At 39.5% G+C, this 20,504-nt stretch overlaps 1 protein-coding gene across 1 annotated transcript in view; it reads left to right on the top strand.

Annotated features, from left to right (window-relative positions):
- The window catches only part of WRN (WRN RecQ like helicase), a 377,656-nt gene that overhangs the window by 123,397 nt on the left and 233,755 nt on the right, over positions 1–20,504 (top strand). The window contains exons 11-14 of the mRNA XM_053700137.1: positions 442–592; positions 4,356–4,431; positions 15,800–15,867; positions 16,101–16,209. Of these exons, the coding sequence (XP_053556112.1) occupies positions 442–592; positions 4,356–4,431; positions 15,800–15,867; positions 16,101–16,209 (404 nt within the window). The remainder of the gene's footprint in view (positions 1–441; positions 593–4,355; positions 4,432–15,799; positions 15,868–16,100; positions 16,210–20,504) is intronic.

Raw genomic sequence — 20,504 nt, 5'->3', positions numbered from 1 at the left:
TCTCTTGCTATCTTTATTTGAAAAGCAGAAATGTATGTTTAAGAGCCAGCCCATTGTTTATTTAGAACCTGGGTTGCACTTGCTTATTGATGACTAAATGTAACTAACCAATCAGCAAGTGCAACCCAGATTCTCAACCAAAAATGGGCCGGCTCTTAAACATACATTTCTGCTTTTCAAATAAAGATAGCAAGAGAAGGAAGAAAATTTGATAATAGGAGTAAATTAGAAAGTTGCTTACAATTGCATGCTCTCTCTGAATCATGAAAGAAAAAAAATTGGGTTTACTATCCCTTTAAGTAAATAGAATTTGTAAAGGGGGAAGATGGCAGAAACATGTTGTATATAAGTGGAATTAATGTATGCTTGTGCAGTGTGTTAAACAGTAAACACTTTAAATTTGTACTACACATTCAATTATTTGCAAATTCTTAAATTCAGTCTGTAGAGAACCTGGACCAAAGCCCAGATGTTGATGCCGGAATGAACCCTCTTCATTCAGATATTGCTATGAAAGATAAAGCGTTAAATTTAGCTGCAGAAGAAGAAGAGGATGAAGGTATAGAGGAAGAAGAGGAGGATGACGAATGGGGTGAGATACACAGTTTATAGTGTGAATAGATCTGATATTAAATAGAAGATACATATATAAATATATAAGATGTCAATACACACAGCAGTTTGAAGTCGAGATGATGCAATATGATCTAAAAGCATCTTGGTTCATGTCTCAGCATAACACACGCCACTGAAGATTATTCCTATAAGTAGGGGCCAGACAGAAACCTCAAAGCATTAAACCTCTCAGCTTTTTTAGGTGGGTATACCATAACTCAGCAAAACAAATCTTTTATTGGGAAAAGTATTAGTAGATCACTTTCCTGTTGCGGTGAATGGGTAAAAAAACCCCAATACAATCATCTATAATATGCACATGGAGCAAAACAAATTTAATGCGATAAAAACAGAATGTCTGCACGCTAAAGTAGAAACTGAGCAAATATATAGGTATCACACAAATTGTACAGAAAACTGGTACTTCCATGCTCTTTACACACAACAATATTCCTCATCTTACATAATTAGGAGGATTATAAAAAGACAGCACAATAACAAGCAATAAGCATTATTGGACGTGAATCGAATATATAGAGGCGCTGATCTTGAATCTCGTGTATATGGACGTACACACTGAAGAAAGAAAAACTTGGCTTGTGATTTGCAGAAGTTAACAACAAATTAATGTGCAGTATACTCACTCCGAAAAATTCAGAGTTCAGCTTCTTCGAAAGGTTTTTCTGTCTCAACTTTCCCAATTTCCACACTGTGTTTGTGTCTGTGGATAATGAAAATTGCACTGCAGGTAATTGAATCTTTTGCTTGATAAAAAGTGCAATATACTCACTCCGATAAATTTCGGAATCCGGCTCCTCAGAACGTATTGTGTAGTTTGAAATTACTTCCAAAAAGGCAGCAAAAATACTTGTTGTGGTAAAAAACAAATATTTATTAAAACATAATAAAATGCTCTTATTTATCTTGGCTCTACGCGTTTCAACGACTGGACACCTCACCATTACTTCACTCCTTTGAATTAATGGAGGCCATTATTGGACCTCTTCAGATATCCTAATATGAGTTTCCAGGAGCACATTATAAATATAGAGAGGCGGCTTTTGGACCTTGTAGTAAATAAAGTACGGTGGGGCAGAAGATCTACTCGTCAGTTGCATATAGAATATTATTCCAAATCTTGTTGTATTTGTTTATTAAGGTATATGGTGCCACATTCTTAAATATCTATATTAGTGCTAAAAAGCTGGGTGTGAAACAGAGTTTATCAAATCTTATGGGACAAAAAGGGAGTGCATAGTTATGCATTTTAATTTAGTCTCAAAGTGTTTACTGTCACCTTAAGGACTTGATTGCTGACTGCCTGATGAGAACAACTCCCTCTGCTTTATGTGTGCACAAGTGACAAACTTAACAAGTATTAAACTATTAATACATCCATTTTACAAAAATAAAATAAAAAAATACTATAATAAAAAGTAAAAAGCTGTCTTTTAGATGCAATAAATTTTAAAAAAATACTTCTGAAATCCACAAAATTAATGCATAAGGTTTAATTCCATGTAAAAAAAATGTTTTTTAACAGTAAATAGCAATAGTTATTGTATAACAAACCAGCAACTGCTGCAACTTCCCTGTCTTGTGGTCTGTGGGACAATCCTAAGTAAACCAACAGGATGAGTTATTCAAATGAAGTGATCGTTATTAAAATAAAAAATAACTATTTCATTATTCAGATAAAGTTTAAAAAAAGTTTCCAATTTACTTTTATTATGAAATTTGCTTCCTTCTCATTTTATTCTTTGTTGAAGAGATACCTAGGTAGGTAGCGTGCACATGCCTGAAGCACTTCATGACAGGAAAAAGTGCTGCCATCTAGTGCTCCTGCTACTGTATAACATTGTTGCAAAACTGCTGCCATATAGTGCTGCAGGCGCGGGCACACTTTTTGAGCTTACATCCTTGCTTTTCAATAAAGGATAACAAGAAAACTAAGAACATTTGATAACAGAAGTAAATTGGAAAGTTGTTTAAAATTGCGTGCTCTATCTGAATCATAAAAGAAAAAAATTGGGTTTTATGTCCCTTTAACATATTATTTTATACAGTAAAACAAATGAGAATGGCACAGACAAAAATATTGGTACTCAACCCAATATTTTGTAGCACAGCTTTTGGAGACAATAACTGCAATCAAATGGTTTTTCTAGCTCTGAATATAATTTCTACACTTTTCCACTGGGATTTTGGCCCATTGTTTTTGAGCAAACTGCTCCAGTTCTTTCAGGTTTGATGGGGGCCTTTTCCACAGATGTTCAATGGGATTCAGTTCCGGATTCATAGAAGGGCACTTCACAAATGGTCCAATATTTTCTTGTCATCCATTCTTGGGTGCTTTTTGAGGTATGTTTTGGGATATTATCCTGCTGGAGAACACACGACCTGTGACTGAGCCACAGCTTTCTTACACTGGGCAGTACATTTTGCTCCAGAATGCCTTAAAGGGCCATGATACCCAAATGTTGAAACACTTGAAAATGATGCAGCATAGCTGTAAAAAGCTGACTAGAAAATATCACTATGTAAAAAATAAAGATATTTTACCAAAAGTTCCTCAGTAGCCACATCCCATTGTAAAGGACTTCTAAGCAGCAAATCAGAGTGTATGTCCCAGGACAGCTAAGGGATTGAGCCTCGTGCACTCATGTTATTTCCCTATTCAGTTTAACGAAGTTTACTATGAAATTTCATGAGTTAAGTCAAATCTCATGAGATCACAGTAAAAGAGTTCATGACCTCAACACTGTTGATGCTGATTGGCTGCTGTTCATTTCTTTTTTTTTTTTTTTAACCTGCAAGCTGGGCAGCAGCTGAAGTATAACTTTTTACACAGAACTTACTCTGCTGAGCTGAGGTAAAATGTGAGGTAAAATATCTTTCTTTTTTACATAGAGATGCTCAGGTGATATTTTCCTGTCAGCTTTTTACAGTTATACTGCATCAGTTTCAAGTGATTTAGCATATGAGTATTATGTCCCTTTAATAGTCTTTCGATTTCATTGTGCCCTGCACAGATTCAGAGGCAGCAGAGCAACCTCAAAACATCATTGAACCTCCTCTGTTTCATGGTAGGGATGGCGTTCTTTACTTTGAAAGCTTCTTTTTTCCTTCTGTAAACATGGAGTTGTGATTTGCTATCTACTTTTGTTTTGTCTGTCCAAAGGACATTCTCCCAGAAGGACTGTGGCTTGTCAACATGCATTTTGGTGAACTCCAGTTAGACTTTTTTGTGTTTCTCTCTTAGAAGTGGGGTCTTCCTAGGTCTTCTACCATGAAGCCCATTTTCATTCAGACAGCGACGGATGGTGCGACTTTAAACTGTTACACCTGGAGTTTCAATGACGGCTTGGATTTGTATTGAAATTCTCCTTGGTTCTTTCTCCACCATTCGAACAATCTCATTATTCTTGGGTCAGTTTACCTCTTTTGGCAAGGGATGTTGGCTACAGTCCCCATGTGTCTTAAACTTCTTAATAATATTTGGCAACAGTGCTTACAAGAACATGAAGCTTTTTAGAGATGATTTTGTAGCCCTTATGTTAATCAGGCTTAGCTGTTACCTTCATTCCAGACATCCTCAGACAACTTATAGTAATTATCTGTTGCTTGCTTTACACTCAAATTACCATAGGTGAGCGATATATCATTAAAGAATTTTTTGCTTGTCAATAATTCAAACATGTATTAAGTATATGATTTTGTGTTCTTTTGCTTCTGAACAGATGCATCTGTACCTCAGCCAAATGCAGACCAAGTTGCATGTTTGAAGACTTACTTTGGCCATTCAAGCTTTAAGCCGTAAGTATTTAACATTTTAGGAATTTTATTTTGCATCTACCTTTCATGATACTTAATTGTACAACAGTTGTTTTTAGCATTTTTTTTTTTTTATAAACCAGCTTTATTTTCAAAAGAAATTCAATACAGAGTGCGGAGACGCAGCTCCGTGGGGTACACATACATTGGCTGATCATTTTCCATATAATATGGGAGCACACGTTCCCAATGTTCTTGGTCCTGTGCTCCTCTGTGCGTAACAATACAACAAAACATTAACAATCGTAAATCATAAGTCATAACCTAGGAATGTGCAAGTTGTGACAAAGAAACTGAATTCGTTACAACATTCTGTAATATCAACGCAATACAAGCGTGGACAGGTAAAGAACTAATGTTGCCTTCTCAGAGTGCACTCCGAATACCGCCCCATGTATGAGAGTGATTATACACTATCCTCTACTCATCCCCCTGAGCATTGGGTTTGTGTCCATCCTCCTGCTTGGATTTAAGGTAACCCTCCCATATTTCAACTATTTCTGCGTAAAGGGTCATTTTGTCGTATTTTAAGTAGTGGGATTCCTCCATCTTTATTAGGTCAGCATGCAAGGGGCCTCTGTCCCTCCCCAATTCTTAGCTATCAAGAATTTAACGCTGTTCACCATCAAGGTAAGGAGTTTTAGTTTGGGTTTATGTTTCAGCTTTGGAGGTTTATTTAAAAGCCATATCAGAGGGTCTAAGGGTAGTTGTGTTTCCATAATTTTCTCTATCTCATCAATGACTTGTGTCCATAGATTACGTATGGAGGAACACCACCACCACATGTGTGCCATGTCGCTTCCGACATGGCCACATCTCCAGCAGCGGCTCCTTGAGCCTCCAAACAATCTGTGGAGTCTCTTTGGTGTATAATACCACCTATGCAGTATTTTGAAGTTTATTTCCAGGATACTCATAGAGATTGAAGATTTCATGGTACACTGGAATATTTGTGAACAGGTTTGAGGGAGTATAATTTTCCCTAAGTCTCTTTCCCAGCTCTCCATATATCCCAGCACCTGACCTGGTCGATTTTGTACCAACATTTTATATATTTTGGAGATTGTGTGCCTTGGGGGAGGAGCCTGAGTGAACAAGGATTCAAAGTGGGTAAGGGGTCTTGTAGCATAGATATAACATTTTAACACTATATTATGAATATAGCTTGTGAGTTTGTTCTCTTTCCAGTGAAGGGTCTAATCTCTATTTATATACTGAGGTGGCTTCAGCGAAAGCTACATATTCCCTTGATTATTTTACCTCTGATTCTACTGGTGATCAATGTTACCATGACGATCACCTCATAGCTACTTGATCGTTTGACTTCTCATTCATTTTTTCACATGGCCATTGTAGTGCTTTTATGGGGGTGCATAGACAGGTGAGCAATTCTTATGGGAACCACTTATTATTTGAAAACTAGTAATTAGGGATGGGCGAATGTGTTTATATTCGAATTCGAATGTTAGAACGAATGTTATTGTAGAAATTCGACTTACATAATAGAATGTTGATAAGAACGAATATTCTTAAAAATTCGATTTTTGAATGTTATTTACAGTTTTCTAATGTCACATTCGAATTTGAATGTCACTTTCGAATTCGAATATTACATTTATAAAACACAATTGTAGAATAGAAACACTATTGCAAATTCGAATATCACATTCGAATAGAATATCACATTCAAATTTGAATATTACATTTATAAAACACAGTATTAGACTAGAAATACTATTTTGAATGTCACATTCAAATCGAATATCACATTCGAATCGAATATCACATTTATTAAAAACAGTTGTAAACTAGAAATACTATTTCGAATTTGAATGTCACATTCGAATTCGAATGTCACATTCGAATTCGAATGTCACATTCGAATTCGAATGTCACATTCGAATTCGAATGTCACATTCGAATTCGAATGTCACATTCGAATTCGAATGTCACATTCGAATTTGAATGTCACATTCGAATTCGAATATTACATTTAGAAATTGAATGAATACATAGCTAAACATTCTATTATTCGAACGAATATTTTCGAATCTTATTGAAAAATTCGAAAATGAAAATTAGAAAATAGAATGTTAGAATGTTATATAAACATTCAAAATTCGATTCGAACGAATGTATCAAAATTCGTTTTAAATTTCGAATTTTTAGAACTATTTGCTCATCCCTACTAGTAATCCTGTCTTCCCTTTGAGCTGTATTTTGTGTGTTTGTAGCCACTATTCCCCCATACAGTAAATGTATTAGGGAGGTAAATATCACAATGAAGTGACTCCTATTTTGCAAAAATTGTATCTTATGGACCCTCTTGGTGGTTCATGTTGAAAGACATATCCTCCTTCCTACCCTAGAAGTACAATGATCTCTAATTTGAAAGAGGGGCTTCCTCTCTTCCATATGAGAGCTCACTTGTATTAGGTAGTACAGATGAGGAGATAAGGGTTCTATTAGACACCTCCCTCCTTCACATCAGCATATCCCTATTTATTACCATAGATGATTGTGTCTGCTGTTGCATGAAAACATGTTTTACCTGAAGATAGACATCAACATTCTGCTTTCACAGCAGGAAGCAATGAAAAATGTGGAGTGTTGTACTTCACTCTGTGCAACTAAATCTGAGAAGGTCCCCTGGCATCTTCTGCACTGAGAAGATGAAAGTGATACGAAGAACCAAGTGTGTGTGACTTTGATAGTAATTCTGCTGTATACATATACACAATCCTTTTTAAAGCTTGTTTTTCCCTTAATTGTCGTATATTCCAGAAGTATGTGAGATCACCTATTGGTATATTTCGGTAATTGTACATGATGTGAGTAGTTGGTGGAAGGGTGAGGAAAGGAAGAAAAAGGGCATTAAAGTTAAGGTCAATTTAGATTAATTAGTGCTCATTTTTTAATAATCCTTTTAAAAACAAGGGCACTTTAATTCATCAAAATTGACATTTCACTCGTTTTCTTCAAAAACGTACCTTTTAATCCTGACAGCCGCTGCAGCGCTACCTCCGCCTGTTGCAAGCCCTCTTCGCGGGTCCGAAATGACGAATCCCGCTTCCTCCAATTACAGCGTTGCCTCAGGCCATGATCCCCCCGAGGGGAAAGCCGTGATTGGAGGAAGCCGGAATCGTAATTTCTGACATAAGAGGCTTCCGATGGCAGGGGGAATCGCTGGAGCGGCTCTCAAGATTAATAAGTAAGTTTTCTTCTTAAACGGGAATAGTCTACAGCTTCATTCATTACTTTTGTGAATTCAGACCCTGGCCACCAGGAGGAGGCAAAGACACAGCAGCCAAAGGCTTAAATTCCTCCCCCACTTCCCTCATCCCCCAGTCATTCTTTGCCTTTTGTCTCAGGAGGTTGGCAGAGAAGTGTCAGAAGATTGAAGATAGTCTCTCATGGAGGGTAGTACTCTTCGAAATGGGACTGGAATTTTAAGTAATCCTGTCAGCCTCTCAGTGAGAGCATGGGTGAAAGTTAGAGTCCGGAGATGCAGGGAGAGTCTTTCTGCGAAACCATCCCGACTCATATTAACAGCTCCTGGGCAATCAGCGTTGACGAGTTTCGCTGCCTGCCTTCATTTACTCAAGTCCATGTCAGAAGAAAAGCTACTATCTGTCACACTTGAAGGACCGTGTTCCTGTTCCACGGCATAGATTCCGGTAAGATAATTTCATTTTATTTCAATATGTGAATGTTATGTTAAACGAAAGAAGTCAGGGTCCCAGTGGGACTCCTTTATCTTATGGAATCAAGGGTTAATATCTCCTGAGGGGGTTTATTGAACAGATGGGGACTGCAATCATGTTTGTTATGTGATTTTGTCTGCTATTGTGTAGTGGTACTTGGGCTCTTGGCTTTTCGGACATAACGGTCTACTTAATCATTTTGCGCAATCCTAGGGACTGGCGTGTTTTTTTGGCTTACATGATGCATCGCATGACCGGGTGTGGTAACGTTGTATTCCATTTCCGCACATTGACCGAGTGGCGATGCAGAGAGTCTGTTCGTTAATTGTCTGGTTCACAGGAGGTGGTGAGTGCCCCAGCCATTGGAGGTGTAAGATGCCGTTAGTGTTTGTCCATATTTGCAATCCCCAAGTTATGGAGGATTCTGATTTTTTGGAGACTGATATCTCCGATTTGGAGTACACGTCTTGCGAAGAGTATGAAATGACCAGGGTTATCCATGCCCATCAGTTATGTTCTGATTGCCGTTCTAGAGTACTCTCATCCCCGAATCAGGGAATTTAGAGTGCGTTGAGCCATTCGCCCCTGAGGACCCTATGTTCCGGGAGGCGCGTGCCCCAGAACCTTCTTTTGCTACGCAAGCAGGTGTCCCTATGGCCGTTACTCCTTCTCCGGAAGGCGGCTTGTTTCCTCCAGAGGTTACAGCACAGTTCCGCTTGGCCATATATATGGCGCTGGCACATTTTATATCTCCCTTGTGAGGTATTTTTAAGATACTGTTCGTGTTCTGTTAACCGGGGTTCGTGGGCGTAGGATCACCTGAGTCAGTTAGACCTTCTGGGGAAGTGATGGCCTCTGAGGCTTCAGGGGCCCCACCGTCGACCCGGCGGGGAAACATTTTGCCTTCCATTATAGACTGTCACGTCTTCGTGTTTTGTTAAGGCATGTTTTGGCGGTGCTGGAGGATTCCCGCCCTACTGGGCCGAGGGATCCCTCAATCTTCTGTGCTGGACGGCAAACTGGATTAGACGTGTGGGTATGAAGCAATCTCTTTATCGTCTTTATCGTGTTTTTCTTTCTTTAAGTATCTGTTCCAGTTCTGAGCTTGGGCCTCTAATCGGCTTGGTCTAGTTGGTGTGTCGTTTTTTTTGGGCGCAATGAAGGGTGCTGCCTTCATTTTATTTAATCCAGTTCAGATATATTTGATTTGTTTTAGGAAGGTCATGTCTGGTATAATTTTCCGGTTTGGGAACATTCCTTATCTGGAACGGATACTTGCGATTTTGTGGTCGCGTGTGCACTTCCATGGAAGCTGCGTGCTTTCTTTATCAGAACTTAGTTAGGATTATAGTTTGTTTTTGATTTTTTTCTTGTGTCTTGGACAGTTTCAGGTGTTCCTTAGGGTTCATGTCACCCACGTGGTGCCGGTGTGCTGGTTATACTGTTGGGTGTTGAGTCGTTCACTTTTTTGGAGTGTTCGTTTTATGTTTATCCATTACTTGAGGGGGTGCTTTAGTTTTTTATACGTCAACTTGCTCCTCGTCCTCGATGAACGGAGTATCGGAGGGATTGTATAGGTCCTTATGTGGGGATTCGTTTGATTCCTCGTGGGTTCTGGAGGTTTGTCCTCAGAACCAAAGTTCTCCATTCCCAAGGGGTTTGGAGGCTCGGATGACCACTGGACAGTTGGGGTACCAGTTTGGATGACGATTTTCGTTTCAATCTTGGTATTTTACTGGTGTATGTTTCCTTGTGACCCAGTAACATGTGCCCCTTGATTGCTGGGACTGTTTTTTTCCCTCTTGAGTGGTCTGGTCAGCTGATTCTGTGAGTTCGGGTATGTCCGTCTCTCCCCTTTTTCTGTATTTCGTACGTTCTCATAAGATGTAGCGTAGGGGTTGGGTGTCTCCCTTTTTTTCCCCCGGCGACCGCCTCTGACCCGCTTCTTTGCGGTAATGGTAGGGTTGCCCTTGTTATTCCTGGTACAGGGATTTCTGGGAGACTGATTCTGTGAGGATTTTTGGCCCTACAACTAAGATCCTAGTGGGTAGCTTAGTTGCCCACATGGCTAAGGTTGAATCCAGCTGTCGTAGTATGTATATGGAGCCCTGTCCCAGGTAAACTCCGGGGTCCCTGCACTTGGAGTGTTGCACTCGAACCTCTAGGACCTCTTGGTTTTCTGGGGTTGCAAGCAGAGGGTTCAGGGTTCAGATCTCCCTACGAGTGCAGATTGTCATCTCGGAGGCCTGGCTTGATGTCTTCTAGGATCTTGATCTGAATCTCTTACGAGTGTCCAATGTTCAAGGACATTGGGGTGTGGTAGGCGCTACCTAGAATGCCCTTCTCCGTATGAGGCAACTTGGTGGTTCCTAAAGAAGTACGGCCTGTCCCCGGTTGGGGGGGGGTCTGGCTTAGGGCCATGTCTTTTGTCTGAGATTTTGGGGTCCGGGTCGTTGCACTCGGACCTGGGTGGTTCAGTTTCAAACTTTAGGGTTTAAAGCGTTCGCTTTTTCCCTTCAGGGAGTTGGTTTTTAACTCTCATGAGATATTTGGTTTCTGCCTAAAGGTTAGTTTGAAGCCTTTCAGGTGGAACTTCGGTTGTCGCCAGTGGCAACATTTGCATTTAAGGTGGGTTGTTGTCTTATCTAAGCTGCTAATAATGACCATTGGGTTATTACTCAATGGTATTGTTTCACCATTTTCTTTGGTCTCTTCGCCTTACCTACAGTTGGGGAAGTATACAGTTTCCTTAGGGACCCTGTGGCTCCTTATCTTCTCGTTCGAGGATTCCTTTCTTCCCCTCCTACGTGTGGGATGTCAGGGGGCCTGGCTTTGGTCTAGGGTATTGTGGTAGCTCCGTGCCCTATCTTCCCTTTTGGGATTGTTTCTTCTTAGAGACGGGATCTGTGTATGGTTGTGTAACCCGAGCATGTAGAGCCGGCTGTAGTAGCCTGATGGTTAGCTTTGCTGCCTAGCAAGCAGAAGTTTTGCAGTTTGAAACCAGCTGCAGCTATTTGCACTTGGATTGTGTGCTTGTAAGCTTTATATTTCTATCATTGATTCGTGGTAGCTTGCCAGCTGCTAGTAATTGGTCAGAGTGGTTATCCAATGAGTGGTTGCCTCTTGGGACCTACACTCTTTCTTGTGGTTGACATTGCCAGCCCTTTTTTGGGTTGTGTCCGTTTCTTGGAGGAGAGGTTGGGGATCTGTCTACTCTCTTGGGTCTGATCGTGTTCTTTTTGTTGTCCCTACTATCCTCCCTGGTGGGGAGTTCGGGTGCTCTTTCCTCCATTGGTTGCATTGCTGCTAATGTTGGTTGTCTTCTGGGGTCTGAAATTTCCTGGTTGGGAGTTACCGTCGTTACTTCGGCACTCTCTGTGGTATGGGGTCCCTGTTGACTTAGTCAGCTTTGCTGCTGGGAGCTGGAACTCACAAGTTCTGTCAGTTGGGGTTCTGTGTTTCAGAGAGCCCTCTTTTTCTGCTGGGACAGTTGGTTTTTCAATCCTGTCGGTGAGCTCTGTGTTTTTCCTTCGGTCCTGATATGGTTTTCCTACCTATAGGTGGCTAGTTTAAGCAGTTGTGTCTGCTAGACTAGGGTTCAGTTGGGAGCTCCTGGCTTCCTTGGTGCACCATAGGTTTTATGGTGTTGTGTCAGGGGATCTGTGGATGGATTTTGTTCTTCCTCGCGATCGCTCTCTCATAGGTTGGGAGTGTTTCCTGGGACATGGACTGTATAGAGAGTTCTTTTCCCTGGGTGGTTGTCCTGTAACAACATTCGTTTCACTTTGTCTTTGGGGTTTCTTACCCTTTTATGTCGGTCCTTTGGATCTCTTTTTGGGTACTCGGTTCCCCCTTTCGGGGGTAGGTGGGGGGCTTTCCTTGGGGAAAGTTTGTGCGATTTGGGAGCCTGTGGGACTTGGCTCCTTGGGGGTGTTGTGCTCAGTGAAATCTAAGGATTTTGAGTGGTCTCCAGCACGGCATGCCGGTTGTTTAACTGGTGGGCAGTTATTTTGCTTTTCAGTTTTTATGGGTCATTTCAGGCTTTGGTGCCCTTCGAAGGGGCCGCCTTCTGTACCCGTCCTTTCTTTGCATTCAGTGTCCTCTATAGCTTGGGTATTGTTTTCCCAAAAGTAATGAATGCAGCTGTGGACTCTTCCTGTTTAAGAAGAAAAACTTAAATTATGCTTACCTGATAATATTCTTTTCTTCTGACGGGAAGAATCCACAGCTCCCCACCCGCGTTTGTTGATGAGGCAGCTTTAATTTAGTTTCTTCTTCTGGCACCTTTTTCACCCTGATATTTCTCCTACTGTTCCTTGTTCCCTTGACAGAATGACTGGGTGATGAGGGAAGTGGGGGAGGTATTTAAGCCTTTGGCTGGGGTGTCTTTGCCTCCTCCTGATAGCCAGGTTCTGAATTCCCAAAAGTAATGAATGCAGCGGTGGACTCTTCCCGTCAGAAGAAAAGAAAATGATCAGGTAAGCATAATTTTAAGTTTTTAGAAGAAGACAGTGAAATGTCAATTTTGATGAATTAAAGTGCCCTTGTTTTTAATAGGATTATTAAAACCGGGCACTAATTCATCTAAAGTTTAGGGCCAGATTACTAGTGGTGCACTGTTTCCCTCGAGCGATATCTCGTTTGTCACGGCTGTTTGCGTGGATTGGAAGGATAGCTTGTATTACAAGTTGAAAGTAAATGCGAACCGCAACCTCAGAGCTCTGGTTAACTGTTACACGAAACAAAAGTGTCACAAAACACATGAAAAATAAGTTTAAAACACTATATTGTACAACTGTTTTCTTATGATAATTATTAAAAAAAAAAATATGGCCCCAAAAAGTTATAAGGGCTGAAAGATATGAGGTCTCTGGTGTTAGAAAAAAATAAAAGATATGCAAAGGGCTTTTAACATAGAGATACATACATACATACACGTCTAAATATGTGTGTATGTATTTATATGCAGTATATATATACGTGTGTGTGTGTGTATGTATGTGTATGTATATATATATATATATATATATATATATATATATATAGTTTGTGAAAGAAGCACTCACTGGTCTGGCGACATCTGTGACAAGAAGAAAAACTTTTATTAAAGTGTGATGTTTCGGGACAGAACCAGTCCCTTCCTCTGACAAACAAACAGTGCAAACATACGGCCTTTTAACAGGCACCTGGAAAATCTCCCCTAAGAGAACAGCCAATCTTGACAGTTCATAAAACACCCCCCCTGGATCACTGGAGTGATCAGTGCCAATCGCGCTCATCAAAACAACAGAAACCTACATGTGTACAAAAATAAATAAAACAAATGTGTATCTCGTTACACAACCAATCGTCTGGAAGCGTGTATAATCTGCCAATCGTCTAATAGAGTGTGCGTGTCAGTAAGACCTACCACGCCCAATATGTTGGTAACCAAGGCCTGTAACTAGGGACTCGCAACATACCAATGCTTGAAAAAAGGAATCCAATCCGCAATCAATCAAAGTCACACTGTCAGTCCGCAAAGGTACATCCCTCAGACCTTCATATAGCGCAAACACCGTCAACACCTATGTTCCTGGAAGGTGTTGACGGTGTTTGCGCTGTTCTTTTTGTGCACGTTGGGTTAGCGTTTGAGTGAAGACTTTTTACTTTTAACTTGTAATAAGTATGCTACTCAACACACACAAAAAGCTTACTTCTAGCTCAGTTAACGCACAATTGGGAGCGATAAATAGAGCTCCACTCGTAACCAAGCACCTTAATAGGTTAATCATTCATATTTGATCAACTTTTCAACTGTACTTTATTGGAAGAAGAAAAATTATTACCTTAATAATAACAATTTAAAGTTGTATTTAACTAAAACAATAGCATTTATATTTAATGTGTAATGCTTGCCCTTCCCTCCTTATCCTTAGATCCTTGTGCAGGTCTATTCTACTCCAAACAATCTTCTATTCAGTGAGCTTCATGAAACCTAGTATGGGTTGATTCTCTTTACATGGATTTGCAGGGGAGCAATGGCATTAAAGGGACAGTAAAGTCAAAATTAAAGGGATATTAAAACCAATTTTTTTATTTCATGATTCAGATAGAGCATGTAATTTAAAGCAACTTTCTAATTTACTCCTATTATCAATTTTTCTTTCTTCTCTTGGTATCTTTATATGAAAAAGCACGAATGTAAGCTTAGGAGCTGGCCCATCTTTACACAATGTTAATCAAACAGCAAAGACAGAGCAACAAAAACATAAAAATCAGGGTTGAGCTAAACTTTTATTAACCATTTTTAGTTGTAAGGAATCATTGTGTTATGGTGTTTTTCTGTAAACTGAATCATATAGAAGTGTAATTTTTTTCACAGGGAAGTAATAGTAAAAGTGCTGATTTGAGCCTCCATTGTTTCTGTTGTGTTTTTGGCTAGTTGATTTACTGAGCACTAATACTAATTGAATGTTTTTAGTACTTATGCAGTTAGTCCTTTTTGAGTGGTCTAATGTTATTGTAATATTACCAAATGTGTCACAAAACACCGTACAAGATAAAGAGCGTTATGCTCAGAATACTATGACAAATATTGGATATTGACCTTCTGCCAAAATGTGTGACACCCCAGGCTATCCACACTCATAATCACAGACCTATATTAAACATATACCATATTTTGTAGCTTGGAAAAATCCCATTACAGGGACATAATACTCATATGCTAAGTCACTTGAAACTGATGCAGTATAACTGTAAAAAGCTGACAGGAAAATATCACCTGAGCATCTCTATGTAAAAAGACGATATTTTACCTCACAATTTCCTCAGCTCAGCAGAGTAAGTTCTGTGTAAAAAAAATATACTTCAGTTGTTGCTCAGCTGCAGGTAAAAAAAATGAAGAAATGAACAGCAGCCAATCAGCATCAGCAGTGCTGAGGTCATGAACTCTCTTACTGTGATCTCATGAAATTTCACTTAACTCTCATGAGATTTCATAGTAAATTTCCTTAAACTGAATAGGGAAATAACATGAGTGCACAAGGCTGAATCCCTTAGCTGTCCCTGGACAGACATACTGATTTGCTGCTTAGAAGTCTTTTACAATGGGATGTGGCTACTGAGGAATTTTTGAGGTAAAATATCTTTCCTTTTTACTTAGAGATGTTCAGGTGATATTTTCTAGTCCGCTTTATACAGCTATGCTGCATCACTTTCAAGTGTTTCAACCTTTTGGTATCATGGCCCTTTAATCGTGAAGCACAGAATTTCACCCCTGGTCCTAATTTTTTTTTCTTTTCAGGGGACTTAAAATCTGTCACCCATAAGAGAGATTTTAAATTTGAACATGTTTTTTCATAAAAAAAGTGATTAAACTGAAATGGTATCAGCTGTGTACATGATAACTAATGCTTATTGGCTGGTCACTACCTCCTTGTAATGCTTGTTGCTTGATAGGTAGTTCTTGCTAATGTTCACCAAGAAATAGGAAGAAGTGCTCAAATTATACTTATATTTTTTGTTTATTTGTATATTTAAATATGTTTTACTTTAATTTTTTTTGCAAGTAAACAGCACCTAAATGTTTAAATGTCCTATACTGTGAATGATAAAAAAAATATTTGGATAGTGTCTCAATGATGTTCTATTTATATTTCTAGAGTTCAGTGGAAAGTCATCTATTCTGTTTTAAAAGAAAGACGGGACAACCTTGTTGTCATGGCGACTGGTATGTTATCCCCCTCCCCCATTTCACGCGTTAATCGTATTATATTGCAGAGATGATATGGATATATTTCTAGGAAAATTACTTAACCATCTTTCCCTCCAGTGTTTTAGATATGCTTTGTGTTCCGTTTAATGCTTTTGTTGTAACTGACATATAGTGACGTTTACAACTGCAATGACATCTAACATATACACTTTTAGTTATGTTTTACTCCCGTTTTTCTTTTACTTTAGGTTATGGGAAGAGTTTATGTTATCAGTTTGCTCCCGTTTACACTTGTGGTATTGGAATTGTTATTTCTCCTCTTATTTCGCTCATGGAAGATCAAGTTTTACAGCTTGAGTGAGTACCTGCTAACTTAGTCTCCAAAGTGCTTGAGCATGAATGGCATATGAAAATTAGAAATTACTTTTACTCAAGTATATATAAGAGAAACAAAAGCGTTTATATTCTAGCTCCTCAGTAATCAATACAGAGGATTCTGAGGTAAGATGGAATCCTCATTAGAAAACAGTTGTACAAGATGTGTTGGGCTGCATGGTACTGGAGAAAATCAAGTGTGATCCTTAAAGAGACATGAAACCCTACATTTTTATTTCATGATTCAGACAGAACATATAATTTTAAACAAATTTGCAATTTGCTTCTATTATCTAAATTGCTTCATTCACTTGCTTCCTTAGTTGAAAAGCATATCTAGGTAGGCTTATGAACAGCAATGCATTACTGGGAGCTAGCTGCTGATTGGAGGCTGCACAAAAATGCTTCTTTTTATTGGTTCACCAGATGTCTTCAGATAGCTAACAACTAGAAACCTAATTGTAAATAAGTATACAACTTAGTGAAAGAAGTTAGGCTCTGCGAATAAATTATTCCTGAACTCTGCAGAACTGATATGAGTTACAAAGAATATTATTCCATACCATTCATACTAGTAATCTTTATTGAAATAACTAGGAACAATCATTCATACATATGCTTAGACTAAGTTAAAAACGCTTAAACCAGGAGGTAATATTCACAAGTCTTGTAAGATAATACACTGATGTCAATAGCCCGCAAATTAATATGAAAGGTAAACTAAGCCCTTACAATCCAAGGGCTGTATTAAGATTACTCATATATTTATTACTGCTGGGCTGAGATTAATATGAGTAAATAATAAGAGACTAGTTTTTACATAATCCTGGTAAGCTAATTAAAAAACGAAAAAGAGAGCCGAAGCAGCTCCTATGTACCCTTGACGCGCGTTTCACAAAAAACGCTTCCTCAGAGGGGGCCTTCCTCAGGGGGTCTTCAGATAGCTCCCAGTATTGCATAGCTGATCCTTCAACAAAGGATACCAAGAGAATGAAGCGAATTGGATAAAATAAGAAAATTTGAAAGTTGTTTAAAATCACATGCTCTATTTGAATCATCTAAAATAATAAAAATGTTGGGTATCATGTCCCTTTAATGGTGTGGTTATTTTTTTGTCATCTTAAGAGATATGCTAGGTTAAGTCATGAGAGGTTCTCTGACGCAGGTGTTTTAGGAACAATGACTCTCTAGCTCCTGGGATTGGCCAAGCCCGGACCTAACCTTCAGAAAGTTAAAGGGACATGAAACCCATATTTGTTTTTCATGATTCAGATAGAGCATATGATTTTAAATAACTTTTCAATTTACCTCTATTATCTAACTTGTTTTGTTCTATTGGTATCCTTTGTTGAAAATTATATATTGGTAGGCTCAGGAACTGCTGATTGGTGGCTGATGGTGGCTGCACATATATGCCTCTTGATTGGTAATCTCGCCTCTTGAGATCCCCAAACAGCTCCCCAACCTAAAAGAGTCGCATCTGTTAAGATCACAGTCCAGGTTGGACGAACAAAAGAGGCCCCTAGAACTATACGATGGTGATTTAACCACCAAGTCAGAGATAGTCGAACATTGGGATTTAAGGATATTAAATGTGATATCCTTGAAAAAACCCTGCACCATTGGTTCAGCACACAAAGCTGGAGAGGTCTCATATGAAAACGAGGGGATTGCGTTTAGATTGCTATCTCTTTCTTTCCAAGGTAATAAGTTATTTGGTTCTCAGTTGGATTTGATTATTTCAACTGTCACTGGGGGAAGGGCTTTTTTTGCCTTAGGATAAGACTTAAGGGTAAATCTAAAGCTTCTAACCGTTTTCGTTCCTTTCGACTAAATAAGGAACAGAAACCTATTCCTTCCCCCAAGGAATCTGTTTCCAATCGGAAATTTTCTTCAAATTGGATTAAATTCAAGCCTTTTAAGGAACCAAAGCCAGCCCCTAAGTCCGCATGTAGGTGCGTCCCTCATTCCAGCTCAGCTGGTAGGGGGCAGATTTAGATTTCTCAGGGGTACTGAATAGGATTCAGAGTAAGACCTCCTGCGAGAAGATATTTTCTCTCACGCATTCCAGCAAATCCAGTAAAGGTTCAGGCTTTCCTTGAGTGTGTTTCAGACCTGGAGTTTCAGGGGTAATCATGCCAGTTCCGTTTCAGGAACAGGGTTTGGGGTTTTATTCAAATATATTCATTGTCCCAAAGTAAGAAAATTCAGGCCAGTTTTGGATCTGAATTTTTTTTTTCATTATGTAAGAGTACCAACTTTCAAAATGGTGACTAAAATCAAGAAAATAGAGAGACACACTCACTGAGACAGAAAAACTTCTTTGCTTGTCCACAAGGCCAGTGCCACTCAGGGTGCAGTCTCTTTTTGCACACTATGCCTTTTCACAGAGAAGAAATATCCTGTAGCATATCAGTCTGATCCTGCCCAATGAGAGTCCAGCACCGAAATACCAGGCAATTCTTCTCTGAACAAAACAAACAGCAAACCCCAGACGTACGTTTCAGCCTTGTCAGTGAGGTGCAGTTGCATATGTCTAGGGCATGTGTGCAAGGAGTCCACCGTCTGGTTTCCCCCTTTTACTCTTAGGGAGACCTAAGAGTAATTTACATAAAATCAAGAAAATAGAGAGACGCACTCGCTGAGACAGAACAATAGCTAGAAAAACTTCTGTGTTTGTCCATAAGGCCAGTGCCACTCAGGGTGCATTCTCTTTTTGCACACTATGCCTTTTCACAGAGAAAAAATATCCTGAAGCATATCAGTCTGATCCTGCCCAATGACAGTCCAACACCGAAATACCAGGCAATTCTTCTCTGAACAAGACAAACAACAAACCCCAGACGTACGTTTCCGAAGTTTTTCTAGCTTTTGTTCTGTCTCAGCTGAGTGCATCTCTTTCTCTTTTTATATTTATGCAAATTGCTCTTGGGTCTCCCTAAGAGTAAAAGGGGAAGCCAGACGTGGACTCCTTGCACACATGCCCTTAGAGAGATGCGACTGCACCTCACTGACGAGGCCCACAGAAGGCCGAAATGATCGTCTGGCGTTGTTGTTACTCTTGTTCAGAGAAGCATTGCCTGGTATTTCGGTGTCATTGGGCAGGGTCAGACTTATATGCTACAGAATATTTTTTCTCTGTGATGGGGCATAGTGTGCGAAAAGAGTATGCACCCTGAGTGGCACTGAAAAAGAAGAGGCACGGAAGGTTTTCTAGCTTTTGTTCTGTCTCAGCTGAGTGCATCTCTCTCTCTTTTTATATTTGACTATAAGGACTATTCTGCCTTTTGTTTAGTAAGGGCATTATATGTCCACCATAGACTTACAGGGTGCATATCTTCATATTCTGATTCATTCAGTTCATTTTCAGTTTCTGAGATTCTCTTTTCTAGACAAGCTTTACCAATTTGTCGTTCTTCCTTTTGGCCTAGCGACAGCTCTAAGAATCTTTTCTAAGGTTCTTGGTGCCCTGCTCTCTGTAATCAGAGAGCGGGGTATTGTGGTGTTTCGTTATTTGGACAATTTCTTGGTATTAGCTCAGTCTTTATATTCTGCAGAATCTTACAAGAATCAGCTAGTGTTGTTTCTTCGAAAACATGATTGGAGGATCAATTTACTAAAAAGTTCTTTGATTCCTCAGACAAGGGTCACCTTTTTAGGTTTCCAGATAGATTCTATATCCATGACTCTGTCTCTAACAGACGAGACATTTTGAATTGGTTGCAGCCTCACAGAACCTTCAGTCTCAGTCTTTCCCTTCAGTAGCTATGTGCATGGAAGTTTTAGGTCTCATGACTGCAGCATCAGACGCAATCCCCTCGTTTTCATATGAGACCTCTCCAGCTTTGTGTGCTGAACCAATGGTGCAGGGTTTTTTCAAAGATATCACATTTAATATCCTTAAATCCCAATGTTCGACTATCTCTGACTTGGTGGTTAAATCACCATCGTATAGTTCTAGGGGCCTCTTTTGTTCGTCCAACCTGGACTGTGATCTTAACAGATGCGACTCTTTTAGGTTGGGGAGCTGTTTGGGGATCTCTGACAGTGCAAGGGGTTTGGAAATCTCAAGAGGCGAGATTACCAATCAATGTTTTGGAACTCCGTGCGATTTTCAGGGCTCTTCAGATTTGGCTTCTGTTCAAGAGAGAACCATTCATTTGTTTTCAGACAGAGAATATCACAACTGTGGAATTTGTCAATCATCAGGATGGGACTCACAGTCCTTAAGCTATGAAAGAAGTATCCCGGATACTTGCTTGGGCGGATTCCAGCTC

The sequence above is a fragment of the Bombina bombina genome, chromosome 2 (assembly GCF_027579735.1).
Source record: "Bombina bombina isolate aBomBom1 chromosome 2, aBomBom1.pri, whole genome shotgun sequence".
Classification (NCBI taxonomy): Eukaryota; Metazoa; Chordata; class Amphibia; order Anura; family Bombinatoridae; genus Bombina; species Bombina bombina.
This window is presented reverse-complemented; position numbering and strand designations above follow the sequence as displayed.